Genomic DNA, 20,349 nt, shown 5'->3' with positions numbered 1-20,349 from the left:
TTTTAGACATTGACTTTTTGATGGGTCAAAATATTGATTCTGCTGTTGTATTAATATTGAATTCTAGACACACAGCAAGACCTATGGAATTCCAAACCTGACATTATTAAAAATAAATAAATACATAAATAAATAAATATACAAATAAATGTAAAAAAGAATAAATAAATATATAAATAAATATACATAGAAAAGCAAAAAACGAAAATAAATAATTATTTATACATTTATTTCCTTATTTATGTATATATTTATTTTTTTCCATATTTATTTATTTATTCTTTTATTTATTTCCACATTTATTCATTTCTACATTTATTTATTTTTACATGTATTTATTTCTACAAAATAAATACTAATACTAATAAATAAATAAATATGGAAAAAATAAATATATACATAAATATGTATAAATAATTATTTATTTTCGTTTTTTTTGCTTTTCTATGTATATATATATATTTATTATTATTATTATTATTTTTTTATTTTTTTTACATTTATTTGTATATTTATTTATGTATTTATTTATTTTTTAATAATGGCAGGCTTGGAATTCCATACAAGACAGCAAGAAATAATTAAGTAAATAATTTTCAAAGTTTTACTTATTTAACTCTTTAGCAAATAGAGTTGTAGGTATATACCTATAGATTTTTCTTTTCAGTACATTTAAGAGAGTCCATAAATATATGGAATTCCGCCATAAAGGATTTTTGGTTTTCGGTTTAGTACTATTGCTTCTTTTGCTTTTATGTATATAGAATTTACCAAATAAAATCATAAGATTCCCCATAAAATTAACAGATATTTTTTTTTTAATTCAAAATATATAAAAACATCTTTGCAATTTATATCATCATGATGTCCAGATTTCTGTTGAAAAATGATTAATCATTCCAAATGAGCGACTTTCAACAATGTCCAAAAAGTGTATTAAAGACAATGCTATGAAGATTTTTTAAATGTAATTCTCACATTTTGTTAAATATACAAAAACGAAAACTTTTCCCATTTAATCTCTGAGAAACAAGTATCCCAAAAGATCTATTCTTATATAACACATTGATGCCGCTGTTCCGCGGGAGAGCGGCCGCCTGCGGGTGACGTCACAGCCCGGGGTTTCTCTCTCTCTGTGCTCGAGCGCGTCATGGCGGAGACCGGCTGGTGTAGGATTTACAGCTGAAATATGCCTGCTATCCCATCTGTTTCCCGGCACATGGAATACACAAAAACTGTTTAGCATTTGATCCCAAGGTATTCTTGACCGTGGAGGGGGAAACTCGGAAACTTATCTTTCAGAACAAAGTATACGAGTGTTTTTGTGGAGTTCTCGAGCGACAGCGGCGATCATCAGAAAGAGTCCGCGGGCAGCGCGCACACAGGCAGGCAGGTAACAGATCAAAACACCTTCAATATGACTGCACTTGTGTGCAGAACGTGATAGACGTAGTTGAGAAACCAATCGTGGTCTGGTATTCACTGGTATCTGTCCGTATACTGTTCGTGATGTTGTATTCGGCTGTTTTAAGGGCTAATGAAAACAAACCCGAGCGGCGGATCCACAGAAACGCAGTGCGGGAATCAACAACAGCATGATGATCAGACAATATTACACCGAAGACACCTGCATTTCAGTGCGCACCTCCGATCACGAGACACATCTCACGAGTTCAGTATCACAACTGTTTGTTTTAAGGGCTTAACTCAAGTCAGTTGAATTTCTAAGCAGAATGTCACATAAAATCAAACTCCAGTTGAGTGAGGCTAACGTTACTTATTTAGCTTAGCATGCGTGAGAATAACTGGCTAAACAAACAAATAAAATGTTAAATTGAGAAAGATACTGACTAAGTAGTGTCTGAAGGTTGTTGGATTATTGATTTTATTAATATTATACATATACACAGTGCTCCAGTAGCTTGACTGTGTTAGCGACCGATAGCCAAATAGCTAACACACGCTTCTCGTTTAGCTTTAGCATGCTAAGCTAGGTTAGCCTTGCTACAACAGAAAGAGACTGATGAAAGATTTGAAATGTAGCGCCAATCCAGCGCGACAAGTGGGGCAAACGACCAAAACACAGTCCCAAAATATGGGGTTATGTTGTGAAACTTAATTTTAAGAACGGATAAACTTCATGACAACATAAAATTGTAAACGGCCCTGAACATAAAGGTGACCCGATAGTAATGCGCGCCTGTGCCCGAGCATGGCGCTGCTTCAGGTGGCCACACAACGCAAGAGAGTCTCCGGGATTTTAGGCCTGAACCTTGGAGGCCTCTGCGGTCAACATCGCACTCATCACTTTCATTCATCAGGCAATGTTTAAGATTTTGTTTGACATAAAATGGATAAGTTATGTGCGACTCATCTGTGGGTTTTGCGTGTGGGTTGTCACTAAAGAATGCCAACTAACGATAAAGACAAAGTTAAGTGTTTTGAAGAGAGGAAGTAGTGAAGTAACCCTGTGTATGAAGCAATTGCTGTTATAGTTTATTCCAGCAATACCAGGACTACAATACTGACGAATAAACAAATAATGCACAACCTATGCAAACAAATGTTACCAATTTTCTACATTCCTGCTACCGTGGTTATACTGGCAAGCAAGATACAGAGACTTTTCTATTTGTTACATAGTTTAACGTTTCTGAAAATCAGCTGTTAAATAGTTTCAGCAGCAGTGTTTTGTTCATCTCAGTTTCTCAGACTGCTTTAGACTAGCCTCTTAGAAAAAAATAAGTGATGTTTACTGTCAAACATAAGTCACTTTGATATGAACCTGTCATTTGTATGAGCTTCTGTTCTAATCACAAACTTGCTTGCTTTTTAGGTGAGCTGCTCTGAAGTGGCGCACACAGACTGTACGGATCTCATCAGGGATTCATCTTTAATATTTGATTGAGATGGAAGCACGCAGTGAGGATGAAAGTGTCAGCAACAGCAGCGGAGAGTCCAGGTAATCACAATACATAAAAAAAAAAATAGTTTGCCTGTCATTTGCTCACATTCATGTTGTACCAACCCATTTTATGGAATATTTGAGCTTCTTTATCTGTACTGTGAAACTAGAAGTTTATTCATACTGTCTGGCTTCAGAAAAGACAGAATCTTGCAGTGAAGACAGCTTCATTGATTGTAATCTGAGCTGTTTACGTTTGATGAACCGCTAGCATGCGATGTAGATGCCATGTTTGACAGCAGACTTTTACATCAGAGCATTCCAACATCCTACTCGCTCAAACTATTTGCTCAGATGTAGCATCAAAATGAATATTAACACATAAGTGATCCCAAAAAGAACCAGGAGTTGATTGGCATGCCAGACGAATGGTTGCTTTAGTTATCAGTAACGCATATGTTCCTCTGCTCTTTCTGATTGAATAAACAGAACACCTGTTTCTCCAGACTTGTGCTTGTCACTCATCCATGATTTGTTTGTTTTTTAACCTGCAGTCTGTGTTTTTCCTAGTTCTGAAGAGTGATATAGGCTTAAATTAATGCGGAATACTTAATAAAGAAGCACAATACTTTGCTTGCCTTATGAGATGACATTTATTGTAAGACTGCTGTTAATGATAAAACTGTAATTACTGTAAATAATTAATTTTTTTAAAGTAACAAACATGAAAGTAATTTGAGCGTAGCTTTCGGGAAAAAATTCTGCAAAATATTCCAAAAACCAACATTTACCCAATTAGTCGACTAGTATTTCCAGTACCTAGTCCTGATTTAAACTGTAAACTATGTAAACCCATGTTATTTTTCTGGATAAGCATTCACTGCCATTCAAAATATTAATACTATTTATTAATTTAGATATTATTGACATGTCGACATGTTTTATTGTACAAAAACCATACAAGTTTGGAACTTTGGGAGGAGGAATAAATGATGACAGACTTCTCATTTTGGGGTGATTTATGATAATTATATTGTCTAATCGTAAATGCTATCACTTAATTGCTCTCAATTATTTGTTTAAATATAATTTTTCATAATTTATAATCATGCAAAACTTATGGTGTATTGTAGGAATTAACTCATGTACATGTTTGTTTTTGTCTCAGTAATTCAGATGATGAGTCTGGGTCAGGATCGGGTTCTGGCTCGGGCTCGAGTTCAAGCAGTAGCAGTTCTAGCAGTAGCCAATCAGGGAGTAGTGACTCAGGAAGTGGCTCGGATTCTGGAAGCCAATCAGACTCGGACTCTGAGAAATCCAAGGAAAAGAATGATCAAGACACCAAAATCGATGGAGCAGCGGTAAGCTTCATAAAGCTTCTGAGTGAAGTTGTCAGTGCGAATCTGATGCTTTAAATTCCACACAAAATCAAAATGAACCCTTTTTATTCCACATCCTGCCTAATGTTTTTGCTCCAAACAGTGCAAATTAACACAGATCTTCAATAAATGTAGGCTTTGCTATAAGCTAAATGTTAACTGATTGTATATTGAATTTTCTACAGGAACAAACTGTTACTGTCATTTCTGTATCCTGACTTTTTACATTTATATACAATAACTTTAGTTATTGTGTTATAGAGTGAGGATGGGTTTTAGTTTTTAGTTAGCATAAAAAGAACCTCGATTTGAGCGTTCCATTTCCACCTTACAACCCTCTACGTACACCGTGGCAATATAATCGCATATATATATATATATATATATATATATACATATATAATCGCATACACAAACATACAGCCCTATATACATACATACACACACACACACACGTGTGTGTGTATGTATATATGTATATGTGTGTATGTATATGTGTGTATGTGTATATATATATATATATATATAATATAAAATAATCACACACATGTATGAATGCATGTTTGATATTTTAACTGAACTTAGGACTGGTGGTGGTGCTTATGATATTGTTGATCATTCAGTGTTTCTGTAAAAAATTATATAATAGTAATAGATAATATTAATTATTAATAAGATAATACTACTACTACTAATTCTACTATTAATAACAATATACAACGCACTAAAGACTGATGAGCTGCTGGGTTCATGAATATTAATCACGTTGTCAGCGTTGCTCAAACTGATTTGCTGAAATCAAAACAGTGAAGGTAATAGATGAGCGCCAGTCAATGGGATTGCCGTTTGCGCATTAGTCCCGCCCACTACCGCATATCTTCTGCTTGTTCTTAAAAGCGGAATAATTCCAAATTAACTCTGTTGTTTTGACAGGAAAATACAACAAAGAATATGGTTTACATGTAGTGCGTCGATTCTGCGTGGTATGTACGACTCTCTTTGCGTGTGAGAGAGAAACGCATCGCTCTCTCAAAGCAACGCCGAGTTGTGCACCTTCACACTAAAGTTCACGGTATGTCAGATTCAGGGACGCTGCGCATCCGTTGAGCTGAACTGAAATAGACGATTTGCTTGATGGAGAGCGAAACTGTTTCCATGAGTGTTCAGCGAAGGAACTTATATCTATGCTAAACTTATTCTTAGACACGCACTGGCGAGTAAAATCTAAGCATTTATTAGCCAATGGCTAATGATAGATATTGTTTAGTCGCCCAGAGTGAAAATTTATTCGCATATGCGAGTGATGTACTTGCATTGTAGAGGGTTGCCTTATAAGATTGTTTTACAATTTTCAGATGTTTTCATTATTGTTAACCGATGGAGCTTGCATAGATTTTCCATGCACTACACACAAACCTGAATAATTGATGTAATTCATTGTTATTTTCATTAGATTATAGGTTTTCTCAATTAGTTGTTAAAGCCCTAATTCCTGTGCTCGCACAAAATAGCATTTCTCTCGCAAAAGTACATAGACTCCACTTTTGTAAAGTTTGGTGATAACGTATTGTGCTGTAGTCCAGTAATCATTAAATGTACGTTAAAATGAAAATTTCTCAAAATTGTCCAGCCGCAGCTCATCTATAAAGGCTTGTGGGGCACCAAAATATTCATCCAAAACATAGACCTCTTTATGAACTATATCAATAATAAATTGTGAATGTGTTCAGCATTCTGTAACGCATATTTTTGGATACCATTTTAAAGGGATAGTTCACCCAAAAATTTTAATTCTGTCATTAATTACTCACCCTCATTTCATTCCAAATCCGTAAGACCTTCAATCATCTTCGGAACACAAATGAAGATATTTTTGATGAAATCCGAGAGCTCTCAGGCCCCTCCTTAGGCAGCAATTTAATTAACACTTTCAATTCCCAGAAAGGTTGTAAAATCATCGTTATAATAGTCCATGTGACTCCAGTGGTTCAACCTTAATTTTATGAAGCGACGAGAATACTTTTTGTGTGCAGAAATAGCAACTTTATTCAACAACTTTCATTCTAGCCTGTGTCAGTCTCCTACGCAGTTTAGACCAAAACCCCATTTTAAAAAATCCCATTGACTTCGAGACGAGGGAACCGGAATTGCTAAAATGCTAACTCACTTCTGTGTTTTGGGCAAAAAATTATATTGATAAAAAACTTTAATATCTATCGATAACTATTACGATAAATGTCAAATATTTATTTATTTCAAATTTAAAGGCAGATTTTTGCTCTGTAAAACAAAGTGAAAGTTGTAGATAGACTGTTTATTGTGGTTTTAAACTCTTTATTGTCAGAACATGACAAACACTTCACATTTTTGAATTCCTTTCCAGTCATTTTACCATAACAAAATAAATATCTTAATAGAAAAAAATTGTCTTCATATCTGCATGTGTTAACGGGTGATATTGTTTCTAGTCATGAAACAGGTTTGTGTTGCCTGACTTTGGCATATATCTTCAGCACAGTTTGCAGTGCAGGCTGCAATAATAATATTACATGGTTTGTTTTAGAAATGCACATTTGACAGTGAGTTGACAGTAGTAGTAGCTTGAGTTAAGAGGATGCAGATGTAAATTTATGTTCACTAACAAAAACACGGACATCCTGTAAAAAAGTTACAACCTCATTGTTATATGGTAAAATTTAAATAAAATATTCTGAGTTTTATTCATATTAACCATTGGTTTTCCATAGTATCATACATTTAGATAATGATAAACAGTTAAAACCATGCATATAGCTCTTCACTACCATGGTAAAATGTATCTATATGGTTTCTATGGTATTTGTATCAAAAACAGTAGCCTAAAAACATTTATTATAATTCTATAGCTAAATAAAAATACTGTAATAATATTCCATTACTCCTTTAATACATGTCTACATTAATAATATAATGCAATTCTATATGAATATCCCAATTTTCTGCCACAACAGTGTCACAACAGTAAATCCGTGGTAAATTATGGAGATTTGTAGATCGAAAATACTTCTGACTGTATCATTGCGCACAGTGTTTCTAGTGTTTGTCAGCACTGTTTTGTCTGGCTTTAAAGTAGTTTAAATCACTGAGACATTTGTGTTTTTCGCTGAATTCACCGGTTCTCACTGGATCTCACAGCGCTGTTTAGTGGTCCCGTGACCAAGACCGATCAGAGTAAACGGATCTGCTCCCTGAGCTCGTTGCCGTTTGGACTTTGACCTGAGCGGATAAATGGTCTGTGTGGCGCGTTAAAAGTGATGTCATACCTTCACCACTCTATTGTAAATCTGTGGTGAAAAATGGAACTGCAGTACGCTCTAATTCAGAGACATAGTAACTAGTTGTCCGTTCTTCATATCAAATTAATTGAAAGTTTAAACATGCTAATGTGAATAGCCTTTACATAGTTATGTTGTTTGTTCTGAGAATATAAATTACTTTCTTTTCTCACTGGAATTCCTCCACACAACTTGTAACATTCTAAAACAATAATCTGAGGCAATAAATACTACATTAAGGCAAAACTATAGCATTCTATGCATACCTGTCAATCAACATCAAGTAGAGGGCTGCATTGGGATTGAGTCCCGCCGGGTCCCGCGGGACCCAACGTAAATCTCGCGGGAGCGGGCGGTTTGAATTTTGCAGCGGGCGGGAATGGGCGGCTAAAAAAAACACCGTGGGAATCGGCGGGATAGGGAGGTTGCCTAACGACATGATGGAGAAGATGTCAATAGATGATGTAGAAAAGAACCTCAAACGAGGTATTTACAGCACAAAAGCTAAGCAAGGAAAGTCTGACATTTGGAGAAGTTTCTAAATTGTTTTGGTAGGCAAAATCATGCGGTATAAGGTTATATGTATCCACATATTGCGCAGCTGGCAAATACATAGCTACTTGATCATACCTCACCAAAAACGCTCAGCACTCCCTGCAGGTCAAGTTGACTGTTTGGTGTTTTTGACAAACAATACATAGAAGTTTAGTGAGTGGAAATGGATTGTTTCTAAATGTCCGTTTGCTATTTTGTGTTCACATTACGTTCTGTTGAAGCATGTTTTCTCAGGTTTCCTTTCAGTCGGTCACGTTCGACGTACGTCGGAACTGACCGACGAATTGGGATCTGTTTTGTTTCTCAATCTGTTTTTCTGTTTTCTGTTTTGCAAAGCAGTCTATTTTTATGTGCAAAGTTTTTGATAAAAACGAAATTATATTTGAATGTATTTGTCTTTTTTTTTATTTATTTTTTTTACATGCAGGCCAGGGAAACGAAACAAACAACCCCATGAATCTCTTTAATAATATCAATACAAATAGCCTACGTGTTTTTTTTTTTTTTTTCCTGCGGGACGGGAGAAGACACAAAATCAATTAATCTCTATTATTGTGCTGGAATAAATTCTCAGAGTTTTGCGGGTGCGGGCGGGAGTGGACATACATATTGCGGGAGCGGGCGGGAGTGTAACATACGTTGCGGGAGCGGGCGGTAATGGTCAGAAATTCGGCGGGTGCGGGCGGGAGCGGGATGAAGAAAACAGTCCCGCGCAGGGCTCTACATCAGAGCACCACCCTCAGGCTGAATTAGGACGCAAGGACGTTAGACCTCTGCCAAAAGAGTCAGCTATTAGAATATAAAGCTTACAGAATGTTTATCGTATACTAGGGCTAAGACCTAGAATCTGCCCTTCCTAGATTTACGATCTGGCTACTGACATTGTCCTCATAATCATCCTCAGTTTTTTGCATTTAGCGCTTGTGTGATTCTTTAAAATGTAGGCACTGTACAGGGTTTTGGAACAGAACATTCCAAATGTTTGAAAATATCCCTATTGTTTCAACTTGCTGTAGTTTTGGAAGTCAAACCCAAGTATCCTGACAGTGCAAAGGTCAGCCATGATCAGGAAGCAACAGCTACAGCAGCAGCAGCAGATCCAGCAGCAGAGCTCCTCAAACACTGGCTCAGACGAGGTACTGTATTCTGACTTAAAATGAACCTCATAAAATCATAGATTTACAAGATTGTCCAAATCCCTGTCGTTTATAATTTGTTCTTCTCTGTTATTACCTGCAGGACTCTTCCAGTAGTGATGAGTCAGATGATGAGTCAAAGAGCAGGAGTAAAGGGTGAGTCAATGTCTGTTTGGTGTAGAAGCCGTCTGCATTAGTACACATATGAGATTAACATTTACGCTGGTGTTCTGTGTGTAGGTCTGGATCGGATTCTGATTCGGGATCGGGTTCTGGAAGTGGCTCATCGGATTCTTCAGCAGAGGAACAAGGGAACAGTGATGAGTCTGTGTCAGACTATGAGCCCAGTCACAAAGTCAAGAGCAGGAAACCTTCAAACAAGTACAGTTTTCACCTTGATCTCGGTTTACTTTTGTCATTTTACATAATGAGAAATGCAGACATCATCTTTTTTTATGTCGATGCGTGAACAACTTCAACATTTGTAGCACGCCTGCCATCCAATAATCAAAGCTTTGTGCTTTGTTAGGTTTATATGAAACTGTCTCCACTTTCAAATTCTGTTGATTTTATCACAATTTAAAGATTAAATGTTGTTTTGTCTCTTTAATTCGATTTGACTGATCACTCGCTGTAGTGCATTAGTTCAAACGGCAGCACGGGTCAAGCGGCACGTCAACCGATCACTTCATCTTTATTACTAGTTATAGAGCTAAATAAACATGAATGAACGTCAGAAGGAATGTTAATACAGTACAACTTGCTGAAATATATCATGTCTCATGTAATCACTCAGTGTTTCAACTGCAGAAAGAGGTCAGCAAATCAGCTCGAGAACAATGTCATGTAACTAATGTTGCATGATATACCGCTACTAGAAAAGTATTGCGATACCCTGCTATTAAAAACGGTACAATATGAAATTGTATTAGTACTGGTACTTTAAAGAATGGCAGCACGCTAATAAGAGCAGTACTTCTCAATTTGTGTCGATGTGTGACAGCAGGAGTCAGGACGTGTGTGCAGAGCTCTGCTTCCACGGTTCACTAAACAATGGAAGCAGAACAGTCAAATATATAATAAAGAGATGAGAAAATAAAGCGCGGCGTGGGAAGTGCTCGCGCTGCCGGACTCTGACCTAAAGGGCCCGCGCGCACACCTTTCACTCAGACAGCATGCGATAGCGACGTCAGTTTTGCGGATTATTGGGTTTGAATGGTAAAATAAATGTATGTCCTGGCGAGTATTGAGGTAAACACAGTTGGGTATGTCTTTAGTGAACGTATACAGAGTTGAGTGAGAAATTGGAATATATATATAAATAAAACAATGAATAGTAAGTTATGTCATATTACTCAATTACTTTTAATGTTTTTTGCCTTTGTATCAATTCAGTATCGTTCTCGAGGTATTTTAGTCTGGTATCGTATCGAAGTCATAATTTTGGTATTGTGATAAAACTACATGTAAATAGATTTGCTGATATATCACAATAATGAACATGCACAGTGTTGTTATCATGGCCACTTCAAAATACCGTGTATAATTTGTAAAAATTATTCAGATTTTCAGAATGCATTAAGAATACTTTTTCATCAATTCGTGCACTCATGGATGAGTAGGGCATGGCAGAACGAGTGAAGGAAAATGCACATTCCCTCTCTGACAGCTAAATACTTAGGCCATGTTCAATTCTCACAAAATTTGCTAAATTAAGTCTAATATTAATACAATTATAAAAATATTTTTCATGTTTTTGGCCCAGAATTTTCATTTTGGTGCATCACTAATTCTATGCAAGGTGTTTTCCTCAAAAGTAGACTGTTTGGTGTCTTTTTTAAAGTGAACATTAAATAAAAATTGACCCTTTCTGTTAATCCCTTCTGTAACATAAAAACACATTGATAGTCAAAAATGTGTCTCGCAGCCTCATTAGAACTCCATGTACATGTATAATAAAATTATTGCTTCTGAGCTTAGTTTTTAACTAAGAAGTGCAATGACGCTGTGTGCTTTAGAAACACCTGTATTCTGCTTGCTTCTAATTCCACACACACGCACCACTCGAACCATCCATAAAATAATATTTTGGATGAGTTTGGAAAGGTTGAAGCGAATTAGGATATTCGCAGGCTTCATTGCTCAGGATATGTTCTGTGAGAAACACTCTTTGCTTTACGCTTGCAATGTGTGGTCTCACCCGCCTGTATTTTAGTTACAAATGCTCTACGAAGGCATCATTTATGATGTTTGGAATGCAGTGGACTTATATATTCAAAATATGAATCATTCAAATGCTCATGTGCACTTTGTGAAGAGCGTTAGCCCCATGTGGCTGTGTGGGACTGTGTAAGTTGTTAAATGTACTTGCATCTCAAAATGAATTTATGACACGAAATTGATGCAAACACAGCCAGTTATGTCTTAAGGGATTTGACAGATAGGACAAAAACATATGTCAAAAGAGATCTGTGCATTATTTTGAATGCAGCCTCTCGCTGTCTATGATGTCATCTGTTATAATAAAACAGTAGTAAAGCTGAGAACTCGGATCTTGAATGGAAAACATTCAGATGAAAGCACTTGTTTATTGCTTGTAATGTTTCTTTTTTTTAATTTTATTATTTAGCTACTACTTACTTTTGTTTTGAAGCTTTATTAGTTTAAATATTTTATTATAATTTTTAACATAAGTGTTTTAAATTGAATTTGTAATTATTTAAAAAAGTATTCATTACATCTTAAAAAAACATTTTAAGATTCAGTAAACTAGTAGATCAAGAATTGTTTTGGAATCAGATCCTGACTCTCAGCGTCGGATCTTGAGGTGCCTAAAGATTCCCACCCCTAAAATTTCCAGTTACTACCTGAATTTTGATTGGCTGCTGGAGGAATTTTTGATGAATAAATAGGGTTATCTCTCTCTCATCAAAGAGCATGTCAAATTTAATTGAATTACTGTTATAGTTTTACTGTTATAGTCATAATGGTTGTTTTATTAATTTAAAAAATATTATGTTAATTATGCTGTTCCATTTATTCCATTTGAAAGATATGAGTAAATATATTAGAGTTGACTTCAACATCTCTTAAAAAAATAATTATAGGCCAAATTTAATTTTGTTGATGCAAGAAGCCACTATAATAGAAGAAAATCCTGTGTGTGTGTAACTGCAATTACACACACACCGGTGTAATTGCAGTGATGCCATCAAACACATGATGCCATCAAAATACATACATCCACAAATTCCACAGGATCCATGCTTCCAACTTTCGTTTTAGTCATGGTCTTTTCACAAATGCCTGGATCCTAATGATTGGTGCTTATGACTATTCTGTTGTTTACATTTCTTTTAAGTAAACACTCATTACTGAACTGATCTCTGTTCTTCTCTCAGGGCCAATGCTAGGAATGGGAGGAATAATAAAGCTCCCAAGAAGAAGCCCTCTCGCTCCTCCTCAGATGAAGAGGACGATTATAAGAAAGCCCTAGCAGGGCCTCGGCGGCAGGCAACTGTCAATGTGAGCTACAAAGAAGATGAGGAACTGAAGACTGATTCAGATGACTTGGTGGAGGTGTGTGGAGAGGATGTCCCACCACCAGAGGAGGACGAGTTTGAGACACTGGAGAGGGTCATGGAAATGAGGATAGGTCGGAAAGGAGGTGAGAACAATAGTGAAATTGTATCTGACAAGTTTTCAGTCTTTGTGTAACTATTTCCACAGAGGTTTCAGTGGGCAGGAATGTTTACAGGGTACCCGCGGGATCTTAAAAAGTCTTAAATGTCTTTAAATTCAAAATCAAAATTTTAAGGCCTTAAAAGTCTTAAATTCGCTGAAGTATTGAGTTCTAGGTCTTAAATAATTTTAAACGGGTCTTAATTTTCCTACGTCCATGTAACGCTACCTCTTGCTCATTGAAATGCTCCCGCAATGTTTTAGAGAGTGTGTGTTGTTAGTTCGTTTTTTCGCTAGTGAGAGACCAACATGCGTCTTATATAGCAGCCAATCAGCTTTCATGTTATTGGCGCGGGTCTCTTTCGGATTGTACCACAGACACATCAAACGGATTTTATTCTTCAGCTTCTGTTCTCCAGTTCTTCCAGTTCACGCGATCGTGAAAGCAAAGGCGAATCTTTCTCACCTGCCATCTCGTATAATGACCAAATAAAAGTTTGGAGAAAAGCAATCCAATATAGCCTAGCCTATACCCCCCTGTGTCGTTAGTATTAATCAAACAACAATGGGGAAAAACAAACCGTAGCCTACCTAAACTTAAAGCACTGTTTGTATCTGTATATTTAAGTTGTATTTATTTGTCCTATTGTCAAACAAGATTCATGCATTTTGTTTGTTTTATTGCCATGTGTGATTATTGTGCATCTAACATAATGATATGGTAAATGTGGCATCCTAATTATGAAAAAAAAAGAAACATTTCTGAAAATGACCACCACAAAATCAGTAATTTTGATCTCACAAAAAAATGTATACACACACACACACACACACACACACACACACACACACACACACACACACACACACACACACACACACACACACACACACACACACACACACACACACACACACTCTACCGGTCAAAAGTTTAAGAACGGTTCGATTTTTAAAATGTTTTTTAAAGAAGTCTCTCCTGCTCACAGAGGCTGCATTTATTTGATCCAAAATACAGCAAAAACAGTATTATTGTGAATATTTATTTATTTATTTTTTTTACAATTTAAAATAACTATTTTATATTTCAATATATATCTTAAAATAGAATTTATTTCTGTGATTCAAAGCTGAATTTTCAGCATCATTGCTCCAGACTTTAGAGTCATAATCCTTCAGAATTTTTTTTTTACTTTTTTTTTTATCCATCAAAGAATAAAAAAAAAAATGTTTTACACAACTGTGTTCAACACTGATAATAATCATAAATGTTTGTTGATCATCAGATCCTCATATGAGAATGAGTAGTGATTTAGTGAAGGGTCATGTGACACTGAAGACTGGAGTAATGATGATAAATTCAGCTTTGATCACAGGAATAAATGACACTTTACTATATATTCATATAGAAAACAGTCACAACAGAACTGTCACAATATTACAGCTTTTTGTATTTTTAATAACATAAATGCAGCATTGGTGAGCAGAATGTAAAAACATTTTAAAAATCTTCCCGTTCTCAGACTTTTGACCGGTAGTGTGTTTATTTATTACAGTTTTTCTCCATTGGTTTGGCTCATTTCTTGAAACAGAAATTACATTCTCAAAACAACATGGACAAATCTCCAAACCACTTGGCAATTGTTCACAACAGAATAGTATTTCTCATTAATTTCATCAAATTGCAAATGTCTAAGTACATGTCTCAATGTCTCAGTACATCTTTGCAAATGATTAAGTACAGGTAGCCTAAATTTAGCACAATTTCCAAGTGAATAGATCTTGTTGATCTAAACTGATTGTTAGATTCTCAGTCTAATGGTCGTTCGCTCCAAAACGTATCAGCGTCATTTCATTGTATAGTCATCACATGCACAATAGTCTGTTCAATTGTCAAAATTAGTCAATAACATAATACCATGAATACAATTATATGAATCCCTTGGAACATTTGATAAATTTCTTACAGCAATTGACAGTCAGGTGAAACTAGAACTTGACTAATGAAGGAGGACTTTCACACATCTCAGATGACCAATCAAACAGTATGTTTAGTTACCTGACAGGTGCTGTCCATGACTGTGAAAGCTGCCAAACATGTATGTAAAGAGCTTGACCATGCAGGACCAGTACAATTTCTGAACATGGAGGCACCTGGCCAAGTAAATGAACAAGGGCAACTGCCTGCTCGAGGAAGAGTGAGGATGAGAGGGGGAGCCCGTGGAGGGAGAGGGGAAGAGAGGGGAAGAGAGGGGAAGAGAGGGGAAGAGAGGGGAAGAGGGGGGTAGAGGGGGGTAGAGGGGGGTAGAGGGGGGAAGAGAGGGGAAGAGAGGGGAAGAGAGGGGAAGAGGGGGGTAGAGAGGGGTAGAGAGGGGTAGAGAGGGGAAGAGGGGGGTAGGAAGAGGTAGACCTGGAGTAGGATGTGGCCAAAGAAGACAGGGACCAAATTTATCAGATGCGATTCTACTGAGAACCCATGGGTTGACATTGAGAGAGGCTGGACAGAGACTTCAGCCCAACCTCAGCAGATATAAAAAACAAACCTTTGAAAATGCATGAATGAATCGAATGATTTTACAAATGTGGAGAGAAATAAATATTTTCATCAATATGCAGTACTGGTCTTGTGTGTACTGTTTGGTCAATATATTCATATACTTTACTCTAACAATATCTCTGAAGAAAATCATTAGAAAAATAGAAATTTTACAATATTACAAGTGTTTACAGAAAGATTGAGAACAGCAGCGTGTGGGTGGCCAGGAGGGTGAGGACGGTCATTTTCATAGTTTTTTTGTTTGTGTGTTATATTACAGTATATTATGCTGTATACATTTTCTTTTTACTCTGATGTATGGAAGTTACTTTATGTGTGTGAATGATAATGGTTACAATTTCCTTGGCAGTATGAGTGCAATGTGTGATGTCAAACCTTGGAGGCTACTCTTACCCTAAAATCCTATTTCTTTTTTTCAGTTTTATACACAATTGTATTCTGTTAGACAAAAATGAAGGACTGGGCTAAGACTGAAAGGTGGACATGAGGGATATTTCAATGGTCCTCTGCCATAGTGACAAAACATCTAAACATTTTGACTTGCAGTGCTTACACAATGCCAAAGGGACGAAGCATTTTGGGGGCACTGACTGTTTAAATGAGAAGGAAATTTAGTTTTGACACATGAGTGAACTGTTTTGGGAGGGTTATGAGCTTTTGCAGATGAACCATGGTGTTGTGCCGAACCATCCACGTTATTTTGGCAAAAGCACCAAGAGTGTTGAGAACGTCCGGTCTGTTTCAAGAAATGAGCCAAAGCAATGAGAAGGATCTTTGCCATTTTCGTGGCACTGACTATTTATATGGGAAAGGAATTTAGTTCTGAAGCATGAGTGAACAGTTTTGGGAGAGATATTAGCTTTTGCATGTGAGCTATAGTGTTGTGCTGAACTGTAAGACTGTTTTGCCAAATGATCTTACAATTTTGAGAATGTAATTTCTGTTTCAAGAAATGAGCCAAACCAATGGAGAAAAACTGTAATCCTGGTGGGATTGAGCTATGAGGAAGTGCAAGATTACTAATACTTTGTTCAATTTGAATAAATTAATTTGCTTTGCAAGTAATTTTGTGATTCTGCATTTCCTATTGTACGTTTTTTTTTTAATTGCGTGATATAGGTCTTAAATTTAATTCATAATGGTCTTGAAAAGGTCTTAAAAAGTCTTAAATTTGACTTGGTGAAACCTGCAGATACCCTGGTTTATAGTTATTGCATGTTCAGTGTGTGTTTCTCTTGGCACAAAGTGAAACATGACCACATGATCAGCTTGGGGGGAAAGTTTAGAAGGGATATTTTATAGTGACACCCCTACTTTTGTTGAAATGTTGTCTTGTTCCTTAACAGCAACGGGGGCTGTAACCACAGTGTATGCCATAGAGGCAGATGGAGACCCCAATGCCAACTTTGACCCCAACAGACAGCCAGGAGAGGTGCAATACTTGATGAAATGGAAGAACTGGTCCCACATTCACAACACCTGGGAAACGGAGGACACGCTCAAACAACAGAACGTCAAGGGCATGAAGAAACTGGACAACTTCAAGAAAAAGGATCAGGAGAAGAAGAAATGGTATGAATGCTTACAGAAATCTAATTTCCTATAGGTAACGTGGCTTTAGATGTTAATTTTGTTTTCATGCACCTCCGTCCGCAGGCTCAAAGCGGCATCACCTGAGGATGTGGAGTACTTCAATTGTCAGCAGGAACTCATGGATGACTTGCATTCTCAATATCAATTTGTGGAAAGAATCATTGGTAAGAGGATGCTGTCCCCTTTTTCATTGTTTTGATTGATTGTTCTGACTCGCGTGTGCTTATTTACCTTCACTGTTGCCTGAATCTTGCAGGACATTCCAATCAAAAGTCTGCCGCAGGTTATCCAGATTACCTTTGTAAATGGCAGGGGCTGTCATACTCTGAGTGCAGTTGGGAAGATGGTGCTCTTATTTCTAGAAAGTTTCAAAAGTGCATCGATGAATACATGAGCCGAAACCAGTCCAAAACCATCCCCTTCAGAGACTGCAAGGTAACCGCAGTCAACACTGTGAACGTTCACCTGAGAAAGTCAATGAAACCAGGAACTATGTAACCACTTTCCTGTTTGATTTCCTTCAGGTTTTAAAACAGAGACCACGGTTTGTACCCATGAAGAAGCAGCCTCTCTACATTGGTGGAGAAGGCTTAGAACTGCGGGACTATCAGTTGGACAGTCTTAACTGGATGGCCCATTCTTGGTGCAAGTATGTTAGTTTTATTAATTCCTAGTAGACATGACCTCAGTTTCAATGAATCACGATTTCTTGAGTAATTTCTTCACTTCTACTCTTCTGCTTTCCCAGAGGAAACAGTTGTATACTGGCAGATGAGATGGGTCTGGGTAAAACCATCCAGACCATCAGCTTCCTCAATTACATGTTCAATGAGCACCAGCTTTACGGGCCCTTTCTTCTGGTGGTTCCTCTGTCTACCCTCACATCCTGGCAGAGGGAGATCCAGCTCTGGGCTCCTCAGATGAATGTTGTTGTGTACCTGGGAGACATCAACAGCAGAAACATGGTATGATGTTACAAAATTCAAGAGAGTAGGCAGATTTCCTGCACACAAGAACTGTAACTCAAATCTGATTTCAAATTTTTTCTGTTTGTTCTTTAGATCCGGACACATGAATGGATGCATCCGCAGACCAAGCGACTGAAGTTAAACATTCTGCTTACTACATATGAAATTCTGCTGAAGGATAAGGTACAGCACAAGGGATATGCACTAAGACTAATTTACACTGACAATTAAGTGTATATTTTGTAATAAAATATTAGACTAGACTAAGGCCACATCCACACAAAGCCAGCTTTCCCTATCCAATCTTTTCCCCCTCGTCTCAAGAAAAGGGTGTCGCTTTCAGATTTATCTACTCTGGGACCCAGTTTAAAAAAATGTTTCAGGCTACTTAAATGCCGGATCCATGTGGACGAAACGCTGATATGATAAAAGTGTTTTACGTATACAGCTAAACGCATCTCCGTGTGGACGGGGCCTAAAATTAAAAAACTCTCAGAAAAATTTGTGTATGTGCATTCCATTTGAAATGCCAAATCTTTTATTCCAATAGCAACATCAGATACTAAATGGCGCTGAGAAATAGGGCTTATTTCTGTGACGTACTTGTAAAACAAGATTTGCTGAATCAACGTTAGATAATAGAGGCATTTTTATTGAAAACTTTTACAGTTCTCTCAATTTTTCAAAAATACAGTTCATTACATTTGTGCTACACCTAAAATTTAAAGGCTCCCCCAATATATTAAAGGTCCCATGGCATGGCATTTTTCTATTATTTTATAGTGTTTCCTGAGGTGTACTTATATTATTAGTATGATTTTTACATCATAAAATGTCATAATTTAGAAATAAAAGGCATTTTTTCTATACTGCTGTTTGCCCTGTGGCTGAATGCCCTGCTTCAAGAGGCGTGTCTACTGTGAGACTTCAGTAAAAACGCCCACTGTTGTGATTGGCTGACATCTTTGCATTTTAAATGAGCGGAGGGGGCGTGGTTTAACGAGGCACGAGCAGGCACGAGTCTGCCAGAGACGGATGGACCTGTGTTCACTTCTCATCAGTTCTCTCAGCATGTCTCAGTTCAGGGTGAACTGTTGTAGTTACTAGCATATACTTCAGGTTATTAGTTTATTTCTAGTCGGAGGGGCTGTCACTCATGTCAGAAAGTTAGTAACTTTAGTAAATTATGGATCAGCGCTGACTCGAGACGCGAACCGTTTAGAACGATTCAGTCCGATTTGGTGAACTGGTTCGGTACACTAAAAAGAACCGATTCAAAAGAATGATTCGTTCGCGAACCGGACATCACGGAGACGAAGCGATTGCTAACAAAGTTATTTATAGTAACTACTGAGTTATGAGAGCGCTGTCAGTCAGCGCGAGTTTATTGTGTTTGTATCTGAGAGTTCTGAATAAACACGAGTCCCAGTCACACCGAGTCCTCTTCATCATTATTCTACCAACTTTGTAACACATGCAATGTACCATTACGACGAGATGAACGAGTTAGTAAGTGTTGAGTATAGCATTATTTCTAGATATGTTCCAATCATATGAATAGCGTCATTGACGCGCATTGAGTAACGTTACATAGCGCAAACAAAGACACAACAGCTGTAATCAAATGTAATCCAGTTTATTGTGGGGAAAGCTGGCTAGCCTAGCCGGATACCCTCATGCTTACCCTCCTTCTGCTTAATCTCAAACCGCGTTTGGTGCCTCCGCTGTGGGCCAGATGCAGTACTGGGGGTCGGGGATGTTGGAGGCCGAGCTTCGGCGTGTGTGAAGTTTATCTCTAAAGATGTGACTGCTGATGTTAAACAGAAAAGACTGTATGCACATTTTAGAACAGATAGACGCGACAAGGACGTACAAAAACACTGACTCACAAGATAGAAAACACGAAAACACTGTTCTGTCGGGAGAGAGAGAAGCTGCTGCGTGTCCACAAATAATAAATAATTAGCTACACATAAGAAATCAATGATCACAGATCAGAAGGAACTGAAGAAAGACTTCTGTTTTCATTTGTACATCCAAACACTGAGAAACTGCCAGTGTTCACTCGTTCACAAGTAACGTTAATGATCTCGAGTGTTTGCATGGGCGTGCCAGATTCTCTGGGCGGGGAAAGGGAGGAAACCGTTCCTGCTTGGACGTCAAACCAGGAGACTTCAGGATTGGCTCGTCTGGCCTGTCATTTTCTCAAAGGCAGAGAAAGACAGCCAGAACTCGGTTTTACACCGATCAACATTTCTATC

At 37.3% G+C, this 20,349-nt stretch overlaps 1 protein-coding gene across 1 annotated transcript in view; it reads left to right on the top strand.

The window, feature by feature from the left end:
* Window positions 1-1,125: 1,125 nt before the first annotated feature.
* chd1 (chromodomain helicase DNA binding protein 1) overlaps window positions 1,126-20,349 on the top strand; it is a 50,187-nt gene continuing 30,963 nt past the window's right edge. Inside the window, exons 1-13 of the mRNA XM_079805299.1 lie at window positions 1,126-1,393; window positions 2,837-2,962; window positions 4,074-4,266; window positions 9,170-9,289; window positions 9,393-9,445; window positions 9,530-9,670; window positions 12,691-12,956; window positions 16,874-17,099; window positions 17,184-17,284; window positions 17,377-17,555; window positions 17,645-17,769; window positions 17,869-18,085; window positions 18,182-18,271. Of these exons, the coding sequence (XP_079661425.1) occupies window positions 2,910-2,962; window positions 4,074-4,266; window positions 9,170-9,289; window positions 9,393-9,445; window positions 9,530-9,670; window positions 12,691-12,956; window positions 16,874-17,099; window positions 17,184-17,284; window positions 17,377-17,555; window positions 17,645-17,769; window positions 17,869-18,085; window positions 18,182-18,271 (1,764 nt within the window). The 5' untranslated portion in view covers window positions 1,126-1,393; window positions 2,837-2,909. The remainder of the gene's footprint in view (window positions 1,394-2,836; window positions 2,963-4,073; window positions 4,267-9,169; window positions 9,290-9,392; window positions 9,446-9,529; window positions 9,671-12,690; window positions 12,957-16,873; window positions 17,100-17,183; window positions 17,285-17,376; window positions 17,556-17,644; window positions 17,770-17,868; window positions 18,086-18,181; window positions 18,272-20,349) is intronic.

The sequence above is a fragment of the Gobio gobio genome (genome assembly GCF_949357685.1).
Source record: "Gobio gobio genome assembly, chromosome: 22".
NCBI lineage: Eukaryota > Metazoa > Chordata > Actinopteri > Cypriniformes > Gobionidae > Gobio > Gobio gobio.
This window is presented reverse-complemented; position numbering and strand designations above follow the sequence as displayed.